General features: G+C 39.4%; 2 protein-coding genes across 9 annotated transcripts in view; one reads left to right on the top strand and one right to left on the bottom strand.

Moving 5' to 3' along the window:
* Window position 1: 1 nt before the first annotated feature.
* Window positions 2-10,360, bottom strand: LOC139796672 (GAS2-like protein 1). Its single transcript, XM_071745049.1, has 4 exons — window positions 10,244-10,360; window positions 6,532-7,367; window positions 2,114-2,151; window positions 2-1,460 (listed from the first exon to the last, which is right to left on the bottom strand). The coding sequence occupies exons 1-4, from the start codon at window positions 10,358-10,360 to the stop codon at window positions 1,357-1,359; spliced, it is 1,095 nt and encodes a 364-aa protein (XP_071601150.1). The 3' UTR covers window positions 2-1,356.
* The window catches only part of DICER1 (dicer 1, ribonuclease III), a 59,178-nt gene continuing 48,003 nt past the window's right edge, over window positions 6,556-17,730 (top strand). For 5 of the 8 annotated variants that reach the window (XM_071745683.1, XM_071745679.1, XM_071745681.1 and 2 more), the window contains exon 1: window positions 6,737-6,874. The gene's annotated coding sequence lies outside the window, so the exon portion shown is untranslated. Of the gene's footprint in view, window positions 6,652-6,723; window positions 6,875-17,730 lie in introns of those variants that run through there. The other 3 variants (XM_071745677.1, XM_071745682.1, XM_071745678.1) reach the window with 2 other exon arrangements.

Here is a 17,730-nt window from a genome sequence, read left to right on the forward strand (position 1 = left end):
GTTCAGGACAGATCACCATTTTGTCTTATTTTATTTATTTATGCATTATTATGTTTATAATATATAATTTATAAATAACATCTATTTTGTAAAAAAAAATACAATATTTTTATTCATTAATTAATTTTCACATTCAGAAACAATATTCACTTTTTAGCAGGGAAGATGTCAACAGAGCAAAATCATAAAATGCATTGTTTCACCACCTACACAAAAAATCTAAACTTTTATTCTAGTAAACAATTTAATAATTGTAATAATTATTGTAATAATTTAATAATTTAATTTTAATTTTTTACAAAGGTGAAGATTTAGTAAGTATTAATGTATAGAAATTGGCATTATAAAAGCAAGCCTTTAGAAAGCTTACAAAAACAGTTATGATAAATTATACACTGTTCTACCAGTTCAGTTTATCTGGCCTGTTTCTATGTAAACATTTAGACCTGTAGATTAGTAAATTACTAGGTGCAGTGCTGATTCATATTTATTATGTTCCTCCTCCTACACATTAATTCTCTTTGTAGTATATGAGAAAAAGAAAATAAAGTATGACAGGTGCAATACAGTTCAGAATGAGCTGCATGATCTGGTTCCAGAAAAAGATACCTATACTGGAAAAACAACTGGATAAAATGGGAAGAAAACTGTACGTGGGGAATGGGGTGGAAGTGCTCTTCTCTAATTAAAAGTGTGGTGTGTAGCCTGCTTCAGGAAGTGTGAATGTTCCTCTGTTCCTTCTACAAAATCAAATGGGCTTCTCATCCCCCCTGCAGCAGCTGGTACCTGTCCATTTTCCATCCTCCCCCACACCAAGTGCTTGTAGGTAGTAGGAACATTGATAATGCCGTTGAGAATTTGGGATATTAGGCAAGTCAGTCCTCTTAGCAGTGCTGACTTCATTACCATAACTTGAAAACATCTAGATACAATGTGACACCAGTAGCTTCTACTGGGGTCATGAATTATAAGCTTATGCGAAGAGTACAAAATTGGTGTTGTTTTGTTTTGTTTTTTAAATTGGATTTTTTGCAACAGACACTGTGATGAGGTGCAGTTCAAATATGGAAGATGTGTCATCTCAGAACGTGGAAGCAGAGTTTTTGCAAGACTAAAGGATCCAAACTTTAGTTCAGACTCACACAGGAAGAATAGGAATTGATAAAAGTAATTCTGGTAGAAAATGAAAAAATAATATCCCTTATCATTGCTGCATAAGCAATTGTAGCTTAAAGAAAATGCAAATGCAGGACAGGAAGCATACCCATCTGGCTTATGGCAGCAATGAAGACAGGCACAAGGCTCATTTCAGATGAGGAACCACATCCAAATGTATGCACACTGAGGACCCTCACTTCAGTTGTGTAGTAGCCCAGGTCTCCTAAGAATAACTTCAGACATCACATTCTGGTTGCTGCTGTGTACTGACACCCTCATTCTCTCCTCAGTCCTTATTTTACCTGATCAGTAAACAGAAGCCAAAAAGGGGCAGATTACCTTTAAAATGCTGAGCAGATAAACAAACCTCAGACTTGCACCATGTTTTCTATTAATCCGCCAATATGCAGCAATAAGCATTTCTTGAGTTGCTATTTGTATTGATGTTACAAGGATTGTATCCATGGGAATTAAATGGGATGATTTATGAAATGCCTTGCAGGGATCAACCCCATTCCTTGGCTAGACAATGCCACTGGCAGTTCTCTGTTCTTGCCAAAATGTACAATTTACATTGGAATATCATGTAACATGTTCAAAGAAAATGTATAGCTCCATCTGCTGTGAATACTTTGAATTGATTATTTTTGCATTTTTTTATGGCTGATCTGTACCCTAGGGAACTGATTTATCTCTTTGCTGATATGTATTTTCTTCAAGTTGGCAAGAATCAGCATAAATACAGCCACTAAGTACATTTATATATTGCAAAATGGTACAAAAAGTGTGTATTTCAAGGACAAAATGAAATGTTGGTAATTATTGTATGATAGATCTTTTGTACTGTGTCATTGCAGCTGCCTGTGACATGCAGAGCTTACATGACTTGCACAAGTCAGTGATGGATGAGAACAAATACACTTCTGCTAAGCAGTGACCTTCCAGAATCAGTCACCTTTTTTTTTTCGGGCAGTAGTTATCAATTCCAAGTCCCTGCATAGAAAAAAAGGAGAGTGAACATCCCATTTTTTTTACAGTGACTTAAAAAGCAGACCAACAGTTTAAAGAGGTCAAAAAGGGACATCAAAACAGTTAAAAATATTGAAGTTTTTCTTGTACTAGAGAAAAAATCTTGATTTAGAGTTACAAAGTCTGGGTCACTGAAGTGTGAAAGAACAATCAAAGTTCCTTTTAAAATAGCATCCTAGGGGGAAACAAAAACCTTGTGCAACCTAACACCTTCTTAAAATCTCATCTCCACTTTTAAAAATGGAATCTGTTCAATATAGGTTCTTTCTTTCTTCCAACCTCCTACTCCATAATCATACCTGCAGCTTCTTCTCTTAACGTGTTGCAGGTGTTATTATTAGCACTGTGGTTTAAAATGTTTGCAGCTGATCTTTTCTGCAGCCATTCACAGCTATGAACTGAAAAAACCTGGTAGCCAGACCAGGGGCTGTTTGAGAGAAAAGTCTCAAGCTAAATTTTCTCTAGTGGGGTGGAGAACAGACACATCCTTTCCTGGCCAGGAACTTGAACACAACTCTCTGGCCCTGATTTTCTTTATAACTGCCAGCTGGTTTCAAAGTGCATTATTGAAACAGTGTGCAACGCAGTGACAAAACAGCATCATGGCTGGTAGCAGCAGGAGGGAACAACAGAGGTCACCATTGTCTCACGGGAAGGAATCTCTTCAGAGTCCATTTTAGGACCTGATGAGATTTGTAGAGCAAAGAAAACACAAGCCTGGTTTCCATTAGTATCATTACACATTTCTATAGCATGGACAAAGACAATTACTTGTCATGCAGTGATTTATTTTTAAAAAAATTACAATTTCCCTCTTTTCAAACCTAAACACAATTTGTTTCATACTCAACAGGCAAAAAAAAAAAAAAACAGAAAAACACCCCCACCCCCATGCCTTCCTGATCTGTTATTTTTTGAGGGGGGAGACTAATATATATTTTTTCTTTCTGTCCCACAACTGTTGTTCCATAGACTAAAACACCAGTATTTCCAGTACTAAAGATGCAGGGAAAGCCATCATTTGGTGTATTATTACTTATTCTGTTCTAGATTTTAATTAGTAGGGCTACTCTGTTCATCCAACAGCCTGTCTGCTTGGGGTTCATGGCTCATTGTGTGATTTTTACCAAACACCAAAAGCCAAGCAGTTAAAAATATGTGGAATCATGTTGATGAATTCATCTTATTTTTCTCCAAAAATGTTTGTAAGAAATTTGTGAAATCAAAGTAAATTTTTTATTTGGGCTTAAACTGTCACCATACAAACAAATCACTTAAAACACCCATTTCTTACAAAGGAGAGAGGATAGTGGTGATAGAAGAATAAGGAATATCACAAACTTTATCTCAACTCTGCTTTCAAATCAAAAATGCCCGTCAGCAGGCAGGCTCAAGAAGGAAGTAGCTGTAGAGAAGGACACCCCTTTTTAATATGAAAATAAATTCCAGAATTCTCCTGGCACTTGTGTTTTGTTTTCTGTGTTTTAAGTATTCTGCTTGCCTTCTCTTTGAACCTACTTGAATTGGATAAAATTCATTATTTAATCATGGCCTGCAGAGGATTAAGGAACATTTCTTTCTGCTCTATTTTACATTAGAAATAATCAAGAATGCCAATTTCCTTCAGTACTTCAGATAAAATTGGAAAAATAGACCCATATGTTGTGACAGCTCCCACTGGATAAGACTGAACAGCTGCTCCTTTTCCTAAGCTTTTGTCACTGGATATAATTATTCTTCCATCCATAAAAAACAGAAGGATGCCTCTTCAATGCTAGAAAAATACCTAATACTGTAATATTTAACATCATGGGCATTACAGGAGACGTGCTCTAAAGAGCAACAGAGGTTTCAGTGCAGAAAACAATTTGATGATGCCCCAGGTCTCTACAATTTTTAAATTTGAAATCATAGAATCATAAAATTTTCAGGGTTGGAAGGGACCTCTAAGATCATCTAGTTCCAACCCCAGTGCCACGGGAAGGGACACCTCCCACTACATCAGGTTGCTCGGAGCCCCTTCAAGCCTGGCCTTAAAAACTTCCAGGCACAGGGCTTCCATGATCTCTCTGGGCAACCTGTTCCAGTGCCTCACCACCCTCAAGGTGAAGAACTTCTTAACATCTAATCTAAATCTACCCTACTCTAGTTTGAAACCATGACCCCTAGCTAGTCCTATCACTACCTGACATCCTAAAAAGTCCCTCACCAGCTTTCTTGTAGGCTCCCTTCAGATACTGGAAGGCTACAATAGGGTTTCCTCAGAGCCTTCTCCTCTCCAGACTGAATAACCCCAACTCTCTGTCTGCCTTCACAGGAGAGGTGCTCCAGCCCTCTGATCATCCTTGTGGCCCTTCTCTGGACATGCTCCAGCACTTCCATGTCTTTCTTGCAATAGGAAAATAATAAAAATAATGTTACTAAGGCTGGCTTAAATCAATCTAGAGGGCCTCACAGTTAGTTTTATCTTATACTGATTTTGCAGGCACAGTTAAACTAAGGAAGACTGAAAGTCCCTGGTAGCATGCAGATGGAGTGAGGCAGGCTGTACCTCCAGTTACTTCCAATGCATAAAGATGACCTTCAGCATAACTCAGAAGGGGAATGGCTGGCCAGAAGTGGCTTTGCACTGCATTTGTGGTTGTCATCTTGTTCTTCACTAGGCAACAAGAAAGATCTCCATGCTTAGAAAAAAAAACACCAGAAAATAACACCAACAAAACCAACCCACAAACCCTTTGTCATTGGTCATCAATTTCATTTCTGCATCATGTAAATGAATCCCTGAGAAGGGCACGAAGGTAAACAGGATGAGCTATTAACTCCATGGACACTAACAGGATAATATTACAGCTGTCCATTGACACTGCCAAACATTCACTGACACTGCAGAAGATGAGCACAATGCATTGAAGAACAAGCAGGCTGGTTTCAGCCACATGCAGATTTTGCATGGTCACTTCTAGACACAGCTCTTCAGGAGTGAAGCATCAGTTCTGTGTTCCACCACTTCTGTAACTGATGACATTCAGTGGGATGATTCCTCTCTGGTTCCATAAACCTACCATTTATTTCTTGAGTGGGATGTGATTATTGCCTTCAGCTCTATGACAATCCATCAAGACTTAAAACTGCCAAGGAACTTTCAAACTCCAAATTTGAATTTACAGGAACCATCCTCTTAATTTCTTACTGTAAGCATCTAACTAGTCCAGCCTGTGGCTATGGATGCCATGTAGTTATCGATGTGAATGGTGAGAAAACTGAGCCCTATTCACAAAGATTTATGTAGCTAATAACCAAACCACTGAGCTTGATTACTCCAAACCTACATCTGCCTTTACTGAACAGTTCTTCACACAACTGAACTCTCTCCTACATCACATATTGTATGGCTGTTCTGTTGCATTACAGCCCAGTTTACGTAGAATATTTGATCAAAGCTTTTGATTGTATTACAAGTTTTCCCAGTTTTCCAAGGACACAGCTAGATTTTTGTCAGTTGGCATGGAAATAAAACTGGAAATGGCAGCATGCAGGGCAGAGAAATTGTGTTCTTGTATTTCAGAATCACACATTTTCCTTTGGTTCTTCATCTGTGGCTGAAGAGTTTTGATAGTGGAAAAGTTAGACTACAGCAGCAGTAAGAAATTCCAAGAGATGTAATTCCAAGAAATATAATAGTAATTAGTAGCAGCTAGTAACATCACTCAATAAAGTACTGACAAGAAATTGGAGAGAGACCAGTGGTCCAGCTAGCCAAGAATCAGCCTTAAGCAAATCTGCCTTAAGGAGTAAACATAAATCCAACCACTCCCAGTGGTCCTCTGGGCCTAGCACCAGGAAGGGTGCCAGCTCCCTAAGTTGTACTTTGCCTTCATCAGGAAGGCCATTCCTGATGGAAATGGCCACCTGGGTGGTCAGAAAGGTCCACAGTGACGAGATCAGTGTTGCTGTGAACACTGACCACAGCTACCCAGCACCACCCACTGCTGTCCCAGGGCTCGCTCCTAGGGTTTGCCAAGATCCATAGAGCAGCACAAGCCCACACCCTCAGCTCAGGCCCTCCGTGACCCGCCCTGCCTCAGAAGGGAGAGCGGTGTCACGGAGGAGGCCTCAGCAGCTCCACTGCCCAAGTTTCTCCTCGGGCTTCCCCCAAGATGGCGGCCGCAGGGCGGTGGGGAAGGAATGTGGAAGCGCGGGGGGAGCCACGGAGCGCCCCGGCGGGGGCAGGGAAGGGAGGGGAGGCGCACACACGTGAGCCCCTGGACCACCCGGCGGCTGCCCGGCCGTCGCTGTATCCCGGGATCTCATTGGCTGCCCGGGGAACCTTTCACCTTTTACCCGCCTTTCGCCGCCAATCGCCCGGCTCCTTTCATAGCGTGCGGATGTGGAGCCCTTAAGCTGCGCAGGGCGGAATTCTCGGAGCGGGCTTGCGTTGCGGGCGTTGGGCGTCCCCCGTTGGTATGGGCGGGAGGGGTGGGGGAGGTGCTCCGTTTGCGTAGGGTCGGCGGCGCAGGGGGAAGGGAGGAGGAGGAGGCTGTCCCGGGCCCAGGTGAATGGAGGAACCTGACAGTTTCGGGGAGTGAGGCGGCGGCGACGGGGAAATGGCGGCGGCGGCGGCAGCGGCACAATGAGACGCGGCCTGTAGTGGAGGGAAGCGCCGGGCTGGGTCCCGTCCGAGCAGGTAGGAGATGGCGGCCCGGGCGCGCCTGCTCCTTGCCCCGGGAGCTGCATGGCGGCCGAACGCGGGTGTCGGAGCCCGCCGCCCCTGGCGGCCTCAGCTCCGGAGCCCCAGCGCCGCCGCCGAGCGGCGTGGGATGGCGGCGGTAGCTCCCTCCCCGCCCTCTCGCCCGTGGGGCCTGGTTAGGTCTGCCCCGCCTCCGTACCAGCAGCCGTCCCTGTCTCCGAGGGGCCCCGCAGCTCCTGAGGCCGCCAGCATCGTCCTCGGGGCCCTGGGATCGGCCTCGGCAACTTCCCGCGGGCCCCAACGCTGGCAGGGCCCGGGCCCCGCGCCTGTGGCGGCGGAAGGGCCCGCACGGCCGGGGCCGCGCTCTGGCCCCTCTCGGCTTTGTCTGCGCTGGCTCCGCGCCCCCCGGGCCGACGCCTCGGAGCCAGCGCTGAGCTGGGCGCTGCCGGCCTGCGCTCTGCCTCCGGGAAGGGGGGGGGTCTCTGGAGCCCTTTCACCGCGTTACAGTGGGCTTGAGAAGGTGGCACAGGGTAGTGGAAGAGTTTCCACTCTGAAGCGCTGGTGGTCAAAGCGGTGTAAGAAACTCTTGGTTCTTGGCTTTGCTTCCTTTCCGTCTTATTACAATTTAAATGAAAGCAGCACATGGAGTGGAAAAGCGTAGTGGCAGCGTGATTCTGGCAGACCTTGTGTTATGAGGCCTTCAGTTGAAAAGCAGAAGGTTAAAAAGACAAATCTTTTTGTGTTGAATTTTTTTGCTGTGTTAAGTAATGTAAAAAAACACCGAGTGAATAGAAAATGGGTTGTAATATTGACATCTCTGATAAACAGGGATATTTTCTGTGTATTATCATTAACCAGAAATTATTCTTTCAATAAGGTGAATTTCTTGCTGGTTCCATTAACTTAAACTGCTGGAATTCACGTGAATATTTGGCACTTTGGATGACAAGCGTATTTTAGATGTTAAAATTTTTAGCTTCAAGTTACATCGTGGGCTGAAGTGGTGAAAGTGTGTAGGCTGGGAGGCGGTTATCGCTTTTAGAGAAATAAGACAAAACTGGAAAATCAAACCAGAATTAACTTGGCAAAAAGTTTACACTAAGTTGTATTAAGTTTTATGGATTTATTCTCTGTAAGCCTTTGTGGGTGCTGTGTTGAAGTGCAAACTGCAGGTGTATGTTTTGTGGTGGCATTTGCTTTAGGAACTTGATATGGGAACAAACTGAAATAATTTTCTATTGTGCCATAATTATTCCCCTGAATCTCTCTCTTAAGAGAGTATTTCACTTGTCTGTGTCTACAAAATAAGCTGATGTCTTTTTAAAGGCTTTAGAGAATACTGTTAGAAGCTTTCAGATGGAAGGTGCTTTTACATGTATGATCATTAGATTGTTACCATTATTCATTAATCCATAGGATTAAAATATATATATACATGTGTATTTAGAAGTGCAGAACACTGAATTAGTTGTTGATGATAGCATTGTGGTGATAAAGTACTGTCGAAGTGGCAGCTCGGCACTCTGGTCAAAAGGTGAAAAATGCTAGAATTAATTAGTTGAGAAGAACGTGACATCAATATGCCATTACATAAATTCGTTCTGGTGCCCAATACAAAGGCAGTTAGGGTATTTTCCCTTACTGCTCTTCTGCTTTTGAAAGGTTGTATTGGGATAAGAGAAAGGTAGTGTGCAAATTGACTTGGGCTTTTTATCCAGGGAAAGAGATACCAGTGGAGGGATAAGAGACATTAAGAGAGTAGATAAGGAGATGGGGTTTGTAGTTTGTTTGTCTTGTTTTTGAAAGATGCCTGTATTCCACAGATTCAGAACAAATGTATGTATAACACAAATACTTGCTGCAGAAGCATATTTAGGATACCAAAAGTTTACAAGGAAGTAGAAACCATTCATTAGTGGGGAAGATCAAAGATTATCAAACATAGGAGTACCCTTTAAGATTCAGCACACATCCAGTGACAGGTATTCCTGCTTGCCCTGCTATTACACTCCTTAGTACATGTCCTTCATTTGTTACTAATAAGGGGGGAGCCAACAAGGTAGAAGCTTATTTTGTCAGACATATTCTGTTAACTTTTTTATAGAAGTTAGCTTCTTTTTCAAAAATTACCTAGATCTTTTGTAGTTTAGGAGAAGAAGAAAAGGAAAACCTGCAGTTTGAAAACAATTGTTGTCATGGGTTTTGTGTACTCCAGATGATTCTTATTTCCCATGTCAAAAATTTGTGAAGTACTTTCAGAAAAATGAGTGGATTGCACAAAGCTGCTTTAGCACAGCTGATTAAAGTCTGAGTATCACTACTTAAACATGTTCACTTGCAGGCTGAACTGACTAAATGTGTATTAATCTGTAAGTGAATGCAGATAAGTGGCAAAAACAAATACAAAAACTTAGTATCCCCCTTAGAAGAGAAAGGAGCCATTTAGTAAAATAGATACAGTAAACCTGGAGTTTAAATACTCCAATTTCTCTTTGTGTAAGCTGCAGAATATAAGCGAAAGCAAGAGTTCAGGAAGATTTTGAAAAGGATTTTATGCTTTGGCGATGATAAGCATTACAGTTAGTGCTAGGACTGCAGACAGCAGTTTTATTTTTGGGCATAATCTAGTCTATTAGGCAGCAGGTAGAGCATAAAAACATTCTTTGAGATGGATTGTTCTATTATTCTGTGATTCTCTGTGAGGAAATGCATTTTTTTTTTTTTCTCTCATGTAGGCGGTACAAACCAAGGAGTATGTTGAGTTGATAGACTATTGGCAGAAGATTGAGGTGGTTCCTATACACTGCTTCTCTTCTATCCTAATTCCTGGCTCGGTAGCCACTGACCATCTGTATCCCATCACCTTCATGTCTTCTAAAGTGATTTCTTCAGCCTGATAGCACAGAAGTTTTTTTGGTTTTTTTCAAATTATTTTTTTCAAGGAAGTGGCTCCCTTTAAATAAAGTAAAAGTATAATTATAGTACTGTATAGGAGTCTGTGAATAATTGTGTGCAACATGCTTGTAGGATACTACCCTGAAGGCTAAAAACCATTGGAAAGAGAAGAAAGCATGATCTTTCTTGATGGTATCCATACACCTTTCCACCTTTCTTCATCTTTTAGCCTTTCACCACTTCCATATGTCTCATGATATTCCAGAAGAGACTTTTTTTTCTTTTTTTCTCTAGCTAAAGTTACTGCAGTCTTAGGGGATGGATAGATGTAGGAATGTTAGTAAAATAACTGGTCTAGAAGACATACTTTACAGGGCAGAGCAGTGCCCAATTTTATGTATGCCAGAATATTAGATTAGGTGGACTTGTGGTTTCAGTAGTTCTGACATGTCTTTACTAGTGGTGTCATACCTTTTCAAGTTTAATTGTTGAGCAGTGTATTTCCAATTCTCTTGTTATTCCTGCTCTGTGTTGGACACTACATTTGTTAAGTCTCCCACCATGTGTCTTTCCTTTAGATTCCTGCATCTTTTACTGTCATAAAGCATGGAACTGATACTAGTATGAAGGAATTTATTTGCATTGTTGCATTGATAGGGGTGTTGAAATGTCTTTCTCTGGGTGGAGAAAAAAGAGCAATCCTCTCCATCTTCTCCTTGCATAAATTCCTGAATTCAGGAGACTTCAGCACCTTTTGTCATGGCTTTTACTGAAGTGCAGCATTTGTGAATCTGTTGTGCTTAGGAATCTTTGATCCTTGTTTTGGTTGGCACAGGTGTTACTTTTTGGTCCTTTTCTTACCAAGGAAAAAGAACAAAAAATGTTCTCTTGATCCTTGCTAATACATGATAGTATTGTAGGAAAAGTTATTTTGCTGTCCTTTTTTTTTTAATTTTCATGTCTGTGGCTTGCTATTTACACCATGTAATCTGGCATGATCAGTTTCTGCCCGTGTTTTACATCTTCTGTTGCTCTTGGTCACTTCCTTTGGGGTCCCTATAAACAGTAAGTGTGAATTTGTATCCCAGGTGCAGCAGAGGGGCTGCTGACTTGAGGGATTGGTTGCTGGGAACTGAGGTGGTTGGGTTGGAACTATTATAGCAGGCACTGTGATTACTTTGTTTGTTTGTTTTGTTTAAAATTGTTCATCAAATGCTTGTGTTATTTTGTTGTTGGGTTTTTTTTGGTTAAAAAAAACCCAGCAAACAAACAAAAAAACCCCACCTCCACCCCAAATCCTTTACTGTTATTAAAACCTCGTTTGCAGTGCATTCTTCTTTTGGAATATGGTTCCTGATAACTTGTCAAGCTATGTAGCAGCCTTTCCCTCAGCAGAAATGCTTGTAAGTAGCTGGTACTAGTAAAAAAATAGGTGTTCTTGAAAATTTAAGAGTTTAGGATTAAAAAAAAAATCTTTTATTTCTGAAAACTCATTTGGAGTTTAAGACCTGCCCACCTACTGGAAGCACAGATTTCCTTTCCATATAGGAAGAGGCAACTACAGTTTGCTTTTTAAAGTGTGACTCTGGTGAGATGATCTGGCTCTGCAGGCATGTCTGGGCTGGCTAACTTTGCAATTCATGTTTCTCTTTTGTCTGCAAAGTCTGCTTTGTTTCAGATCTAGATCAGGTTTCTTAAAGCTTTTTGCAACTGCTACTGGCTCTGTATGATGACTTTGGCAACATATTTTTCCAAGAGGACATGAACGAGGCTTTCCTACCCAAGACTGAAGCTGCTTTGTAGTTGATAGTAAAAAGTTCTAAAGTTCTAGAGGTGATCTCTGACCTTTTCTACAATCAGAAGACCTAACCTGTTTCACAGTTTTGGCGAGTTAATACAAGTATCTCTCTTTTCATGCCCCTTGAGTTTAGCTTTCAAGTGCTTGAATCAAAGACAGCTTTTAGATATTTATATTCTGGCTCTGTAGATTAAGACATTCAGATACATTTAAGTTGATGTATTAATTGTGGCTCTATAAATTAATAATGATTGTGTTTGATCATCTTTAATGAGAGTGTTAGTGCCTGGTATCAATCTTAAAGTAGGGCTTTTGGTCCAGAACTTAAGCTTTGTATTTCTAGGCAGACAAACCTGTCTGTCTTGCTGTCTTAATTGTCAATGGCTATTAGGTTTTCCTTTTTGGAAGAGGAAATAAAATGAAAGTAAGTGCTTACAATACAACTAAACACTTTGGCCTTTTATTTTTTCAATGACCCACGGCCTTTTGCCATCTTTCCACTACAACTAAATACCTGTATTGTCAGTTTGCTTATTAGGAAGTGATGAGAGAGATGTGGGGAAAAAAAAGAATAAACACTCTTCCCCACTCTCTCCCCAGTTACTGAAGGTCATTTTAGTTGCTTTTGGTGTGTAACATAGTGCTGTCTCGATGGTCTGTAAGATTTTATGAACAAAATGATTACTGAAGGTGGATCATGGGCATAAGAAAGTACACTTTCTAAAAACAAAACCCCATATATTTTATCATTTCTGCTTTATGTAGTGAATGGAATCAGAATGAATGGCAGAGACTGTAACAGGAAAGTGACAGAAATAGACATCAACAGAAAATGTTACTAAGCTGTGGGGATATCCTCCCGTCTTTCTCACTAATTCTACAGTTATTGTAATGTATGTATTTCCTGTTAGCATATGCAGATTACAAAAATCTCAGACTGTTTTATAGTTTTTAACTACCCTTACAAGCATAAAAAAATTTTTTTTTTTTTCCTTTTTTCATCGTTTCCAAAGAACTCTGTCATCATTGGTCTCCTGAGTTGACTTATTTTGACTCGAAATAAACATAGGAAGATGTGACTGATAGGGCAAGAAAAAGCTGTCTGGATACTTTCAAAGATGATGAATAAAAAATGAAGAAATATATACCTAGGTGTTCAAGTCCAAAGGTTTGTATTTTGAATAGGCCAGTTGATTTGCTTACTGTGTAATCTGAAACTGATTTAGTAAAGTCTTCCTCTGAAGAAATGTGACTATGCCACATACTGAGGGATTTATGTCCTGGGATTTTAGAGTTTGAGCTGTGACAAGTGACAAAGCTCTGGAGGAGGAGGTGTGTCCTTTATGAAGGTAATGGGAAATGTAGGCCTGCATTTTTGGCTTGAATTAGTTAGTTGAAAAAGGACCAGGAAAACGATAAAAACATTTATTATGAGTTCCCTAGGTCTTTGAAAGACATACAGTCAACTTCCAGGAGATGAGTAATTTTCCTTATGGTAATATTTGCATAGTCAGTACTGTGTAGTGTAGAAGTTGAAGTGAAACCTTACTTGATTAATATTGGATTGTTTGGAAAATGCTCTTCTCAACATGGTGTTACCAAAGCTGAATAAAATGTGAGTTTTCAGTTACAAAACTGATTTGTTAAAACTGTCTTCTGACCAATTATTACCTTTGTGGATGAAGGTCTACAAGGAATTAATGGATGATTTTAGGCCATACAGAATGGTGGAGCAGGTGCTGATTTCTGGCAAGGTTTTTAATAGCATGCCAGTAATGCTGCTGGTGTATGCATTGACTGCTGGTTAACACTTGTTAAGATCTTCTGTTGGTTCATCCTGTTCTTGCTGTTAGCCACCACTAGGGTTTCTTCCTTGGCATTCACGTAGTTTTGAAATAGACATCAGCAAGTTTTGTTTCTGGAATTTTTCGATTTGTTGTCACTTGTGTATCACAGTTCAGTGATAGTTGTCAATAGAGAAGAGAAGCTGGTGTTTGATTCTGAGTGACAGTGGAAAAGCTGTTGAACACAATTTGCTTTTTTTCTGTAATGTAGGCAGTTTAGTGGCTGTCAAAATGAATGACGACTGTCTCCTCATGTCAGCTCTAATACTCATTTGATCCCCATCAGCTACTTAATTCAGCTTGCTGAACCAGCAGATAACTTGCCTAAGACAAGGAATAAAACCCCCACTTGGTTGGTGTGCTGAACTGTTTTTTCTTCCTAAGAATCACACAAGTGTCAAAGCTGTTTAGAGCAGGGAAGGAGCACCAGGAGTGGGGCTGCTTCACCTAGTGTTATGTTACCATGGGGTTGGATCAGCAGTCTTGTGAAAACTAATAAATTAATTTCCACTTGTTTGTCTTCCTTACCTTATGAATATTGATTTCTTAAGTATTCATTAAAATGTTTAGTATTTTTTCAACCTTCCACTCATAATGTCATTATATATTCCAGGATATCGATATATTCAAATACAAATAAAAAGCTGATAATATGAAAAATATGTTTTCCTCTGTCCAGTTTCCCATTCTTCTGAAAGTGGTGAGATTGGGTTTTTTTTGTAATTGTGTATTCAAGTTTTCAAGCATACTCAGATCAGCTTTAAAAGCTTTTGAAAGCAAATTGCCTAGGCTACAGTTAGGGAAAAGTGAATCATTGTCCCAGTTTAAAAAAACAAACAAATACCACCACCACCACTGTGAAGCCCCTCAAAATCAACCAAAATAAACCTACACAGAAACAAAACCCAAAACAGAAACAAGAAAACAGCTGCCTACTCTGTTTACCATCAACATGGCAGAGATTTGTAATCCTTAATTTGAAATCAAAGCTTTAGAACCCCACTCTTTCCACAACAAAAGTCTTTAAATAACTGTGTGGGAAGTTCAAAAGTAACAAATTGAACTAGTGGAGAGCAGCAGTTCACAATCAGGAAAAGTTTCTGACTTTCTTTTTTCCTCAAAGTTCTGTTTCTCTTCAGCCCATGAGTTTGCTTCCAGAGAACAACTGGGAGTGGGGTTAGGCTATAAAAATTTTCCAAACTGGTGTTTTTTTTCTAATAGATTGAACTCAATTTTATGGTGAAAATTGTCTGCAGTTTTTGTGATTAAATTGTTATAATATTTAAATACATTGTCCTCAAGCAAGAACATTGAAAATGTAAATAATGTGTCTTTCAATTTTAGGAGGTCACTGAAAGAGTAGGCTAAAATTTTGTATCCTGTTGGGTTTATGGCATAAACAACGTTAATGTGTTTCAGTTTATAGGCATACTTCTAAGAGTACTTGTTGTTTGTATGTATAGTTTTCATAATAAATAGTAGCCAATATTTAATGCAGGAGGTTTTGCAGTTGATATTAAGCTACCTAGAGGGTAATTAAAAAGGCAAAAGCAGAAAAGTTTGATATAAAATATTAATATTCTTCAAAATTTTGCATTTAGGGGATACATGGTCATGGAGGTACTGCTCAAAACAGTAACTCTCCTCCTGTTAGGGATGGATTTTAGATGGCATTTCTGGAAAGAAAACATCTATGTCTTCAGCTGGTGGTATTTGTTGTTGGTACAAGCATTTTTGAAGTTGTATAGTAAAATAAATTAGGGAGACTAAGAAACAATTTTATTCTGTGTTCTTTATTCTGCTATGACGTATCTTTGGCTGTGGTAGCAAATGCAGTGAAATGGTTGTGCTCATGTAACGGGGGGGTTGAAGGCAGCGTGAACATTGAAGAGTAAGATTTACTATACTCTTGTAGGTATAGGAGTGCCATATGAAATGCAGGTTAAGATGTAATCTGTTTATTGGATAGCATTTTGTCTTGCTGCTTGAAAATAAAAGTATTAAATGTGAAGTGACTTCGTATTATGTCTACACTGTGGAGATACCATATTTTTTCTGTAATTATTTTAGAAAAGTTTGACTGTACAACCAGACACAGGTTTTTATGAGCATATTTGAGAGAGCTAAAATGAAATACCAATCTGGCGAAATTATGGTATGTTAAACCTCTTTAAATGCTCTATGCTTGCTCCTGCTGGAAGAGGAATAAAGTCACTCTTCTCAGTGACAGATTGCCCCTAAGTGCTTAATGCACTTTTACTTTTTGAATGAATTACATTGCTGTAGTTGATTGGCCCCAGTTTCTCTAAGCTCTTTTCCATACAGCAAAGTCAAGCCTTTAAAAACAGTATACCTTAATTTCATTTCAGCATGGTTTTTATATTGGAAGTCTTTAAGACTAAATTTACAGACTGGAATTTTTTTTTGTTTGGTTTGATTTTTTTTATTTCCCCCCCCCTCCACTAGTAAGTTTTAGTATGTGTTTGAAAGATGCTGAAGTAGTTTGAGTTGTGCTTGGACTATGAAAATGGCCATTTTTAATGAATTATATGTAGTTGTGAAGAATAGGAATTGTATCATGTCTTCAGTAGCTATCTATCTGTTCAGTCTTTAAAAGGGGGAAAGCTAACTATGCATTTTTCCAAATAATAGTGCTTTTGATTTTTGTTTGGAAGAAAGGTGGTGTAATTAATCTGCGAACTAAAGAGAAGCTAGAGATTTCCTCTTATTCAGGATTGAGGAGGCAATGCTGAAGAAGAAGTAGGGAATCTTTCAATTCTCTAATGAAAGTTAGGCTTGTAATCTGCTTAAATCATTCTGGAAGTCATACCAGTCAATTATCTGCCTCTTTAGTGCATCTGCTTATGCCTTCTCAAGTAAAGTCAGCTCATTAACTGCAGCAGATAAGAGCAAATGCTTAGTTAATTAAATGGAGAGCCAGTTTTACTTAAGTATTTATTTTGCATAATATAAAGTTTTATTATAATAACTTCAAGATATGTTTGCACTGAATTTTAAATTCTTTCCAAATAGACTGTAGTATGCATAATTGGCAAGGGGAAAAATTGTTCCACATAATGGCATATACCACTTAATAAGATAAGTGAGATAATTATTTGAATGTTAATATTGTGCAAATCTGTACTTTCTTTTCTCAAATTCAAGAGGGTGGAGATGTATATTCTACTGCTTATCTGATTCTCACAGTCTTGTCAGTCACCAGGATATCTGAAGTGAGTATATCTGCTAGGCTGTCACTTTTTTTTTTTTTTTTTTTTTTTTTTTTTCCTCCTAGGTCCTAATGGATGCGAAGTAGTTTAGGATGCCAGCAGAAAGGGGAGATAGTCCAGGCTGTGCTGATGTGGCTGTCAGGTAGAACTCACATAATTTGGCTTCATTTTTTCTGAAAATTCAGAATGTACGATGTAGTAAAAATTTTGGTCATAGCTGCTTAATGCTGGCTACTACTGTTGCTGCTATCAAGCAACCTGTAAAATGTCTGCTAATCTACTGTGTGGTATTGTGCCATTTATTCAGATGCAGTCTGGAACTGAAGGAACCAAAGGAATATATAGGAATTTATTAATCCTGAACTGCGCTCAGCAGAAGACTTAATTGGCAGGTGCAGTACTATATTAATTTAATTGTAATGCTTTGAGAACACAAACTAGTGTCAAAACCTCTCAACTGCACCATTTAGAGGATTTGAACACCTTTAGAGCCTTCTCAGCCCTGAGTGGGTTTAGATAGTAAAGGAAAAGTAGAACTGTTTAGCCATATTCCGTTATTTTGCCTTCTAAATCTGTCTCTATAATAATTAAATGTAATGCAGTAGTCAATAAACCACAACTTGCTTTTATGTCTAGAACCATCCGTTCATTTGTGTAGCTGGGAATGCTTTTGCAAAATAGTATGGATATCCATTGCTATCTATGTAATACACAGAGTTAATGTGGAAAATGGACTAATGCTGCTGCACATGACTGCAAACAAAGGTTCTTAACTGTAATGTAGACTTGCCATTAAGCAGAGATACCTGTTCCTATACATTCAGAGAAATCTCTCGAGGGAAGTTATTTTATCTCCAGTTAATCTCTTTAATCCTGCATTCATTTTGCTGCTGAGGAAGACTGACAGGTGTTTGAGTCAGGATTGGGTCTGTTTTCTGATTTTTGTGGCTGTGCACTGAAAGTGTTATTGTTGCATCAGTATTGGAATTAAGGGACCCTTTAAGAACTGGTTACTTCACAATTCTACCATGTTAGGCTGCTTATCTGTTTTACTTGATGCTACCTTTCATAGTTATTTGAACGTGA

Source organism: Heliangelus exortis, chromosome 5 (assembly GCF_036169615.1).
Source record: "Heliangelus exortis chromosome 5, bHelExo1.hap1, whole genome shotgun sequence".
In the NCBI taxonomy this organism is placed as follows: domain Eukaryota; kingdom Metazoa; phylum Chordata; class Aves; order Apodiformes; family Trochilidae; genus Heliangelus; species Heliangelus exortis.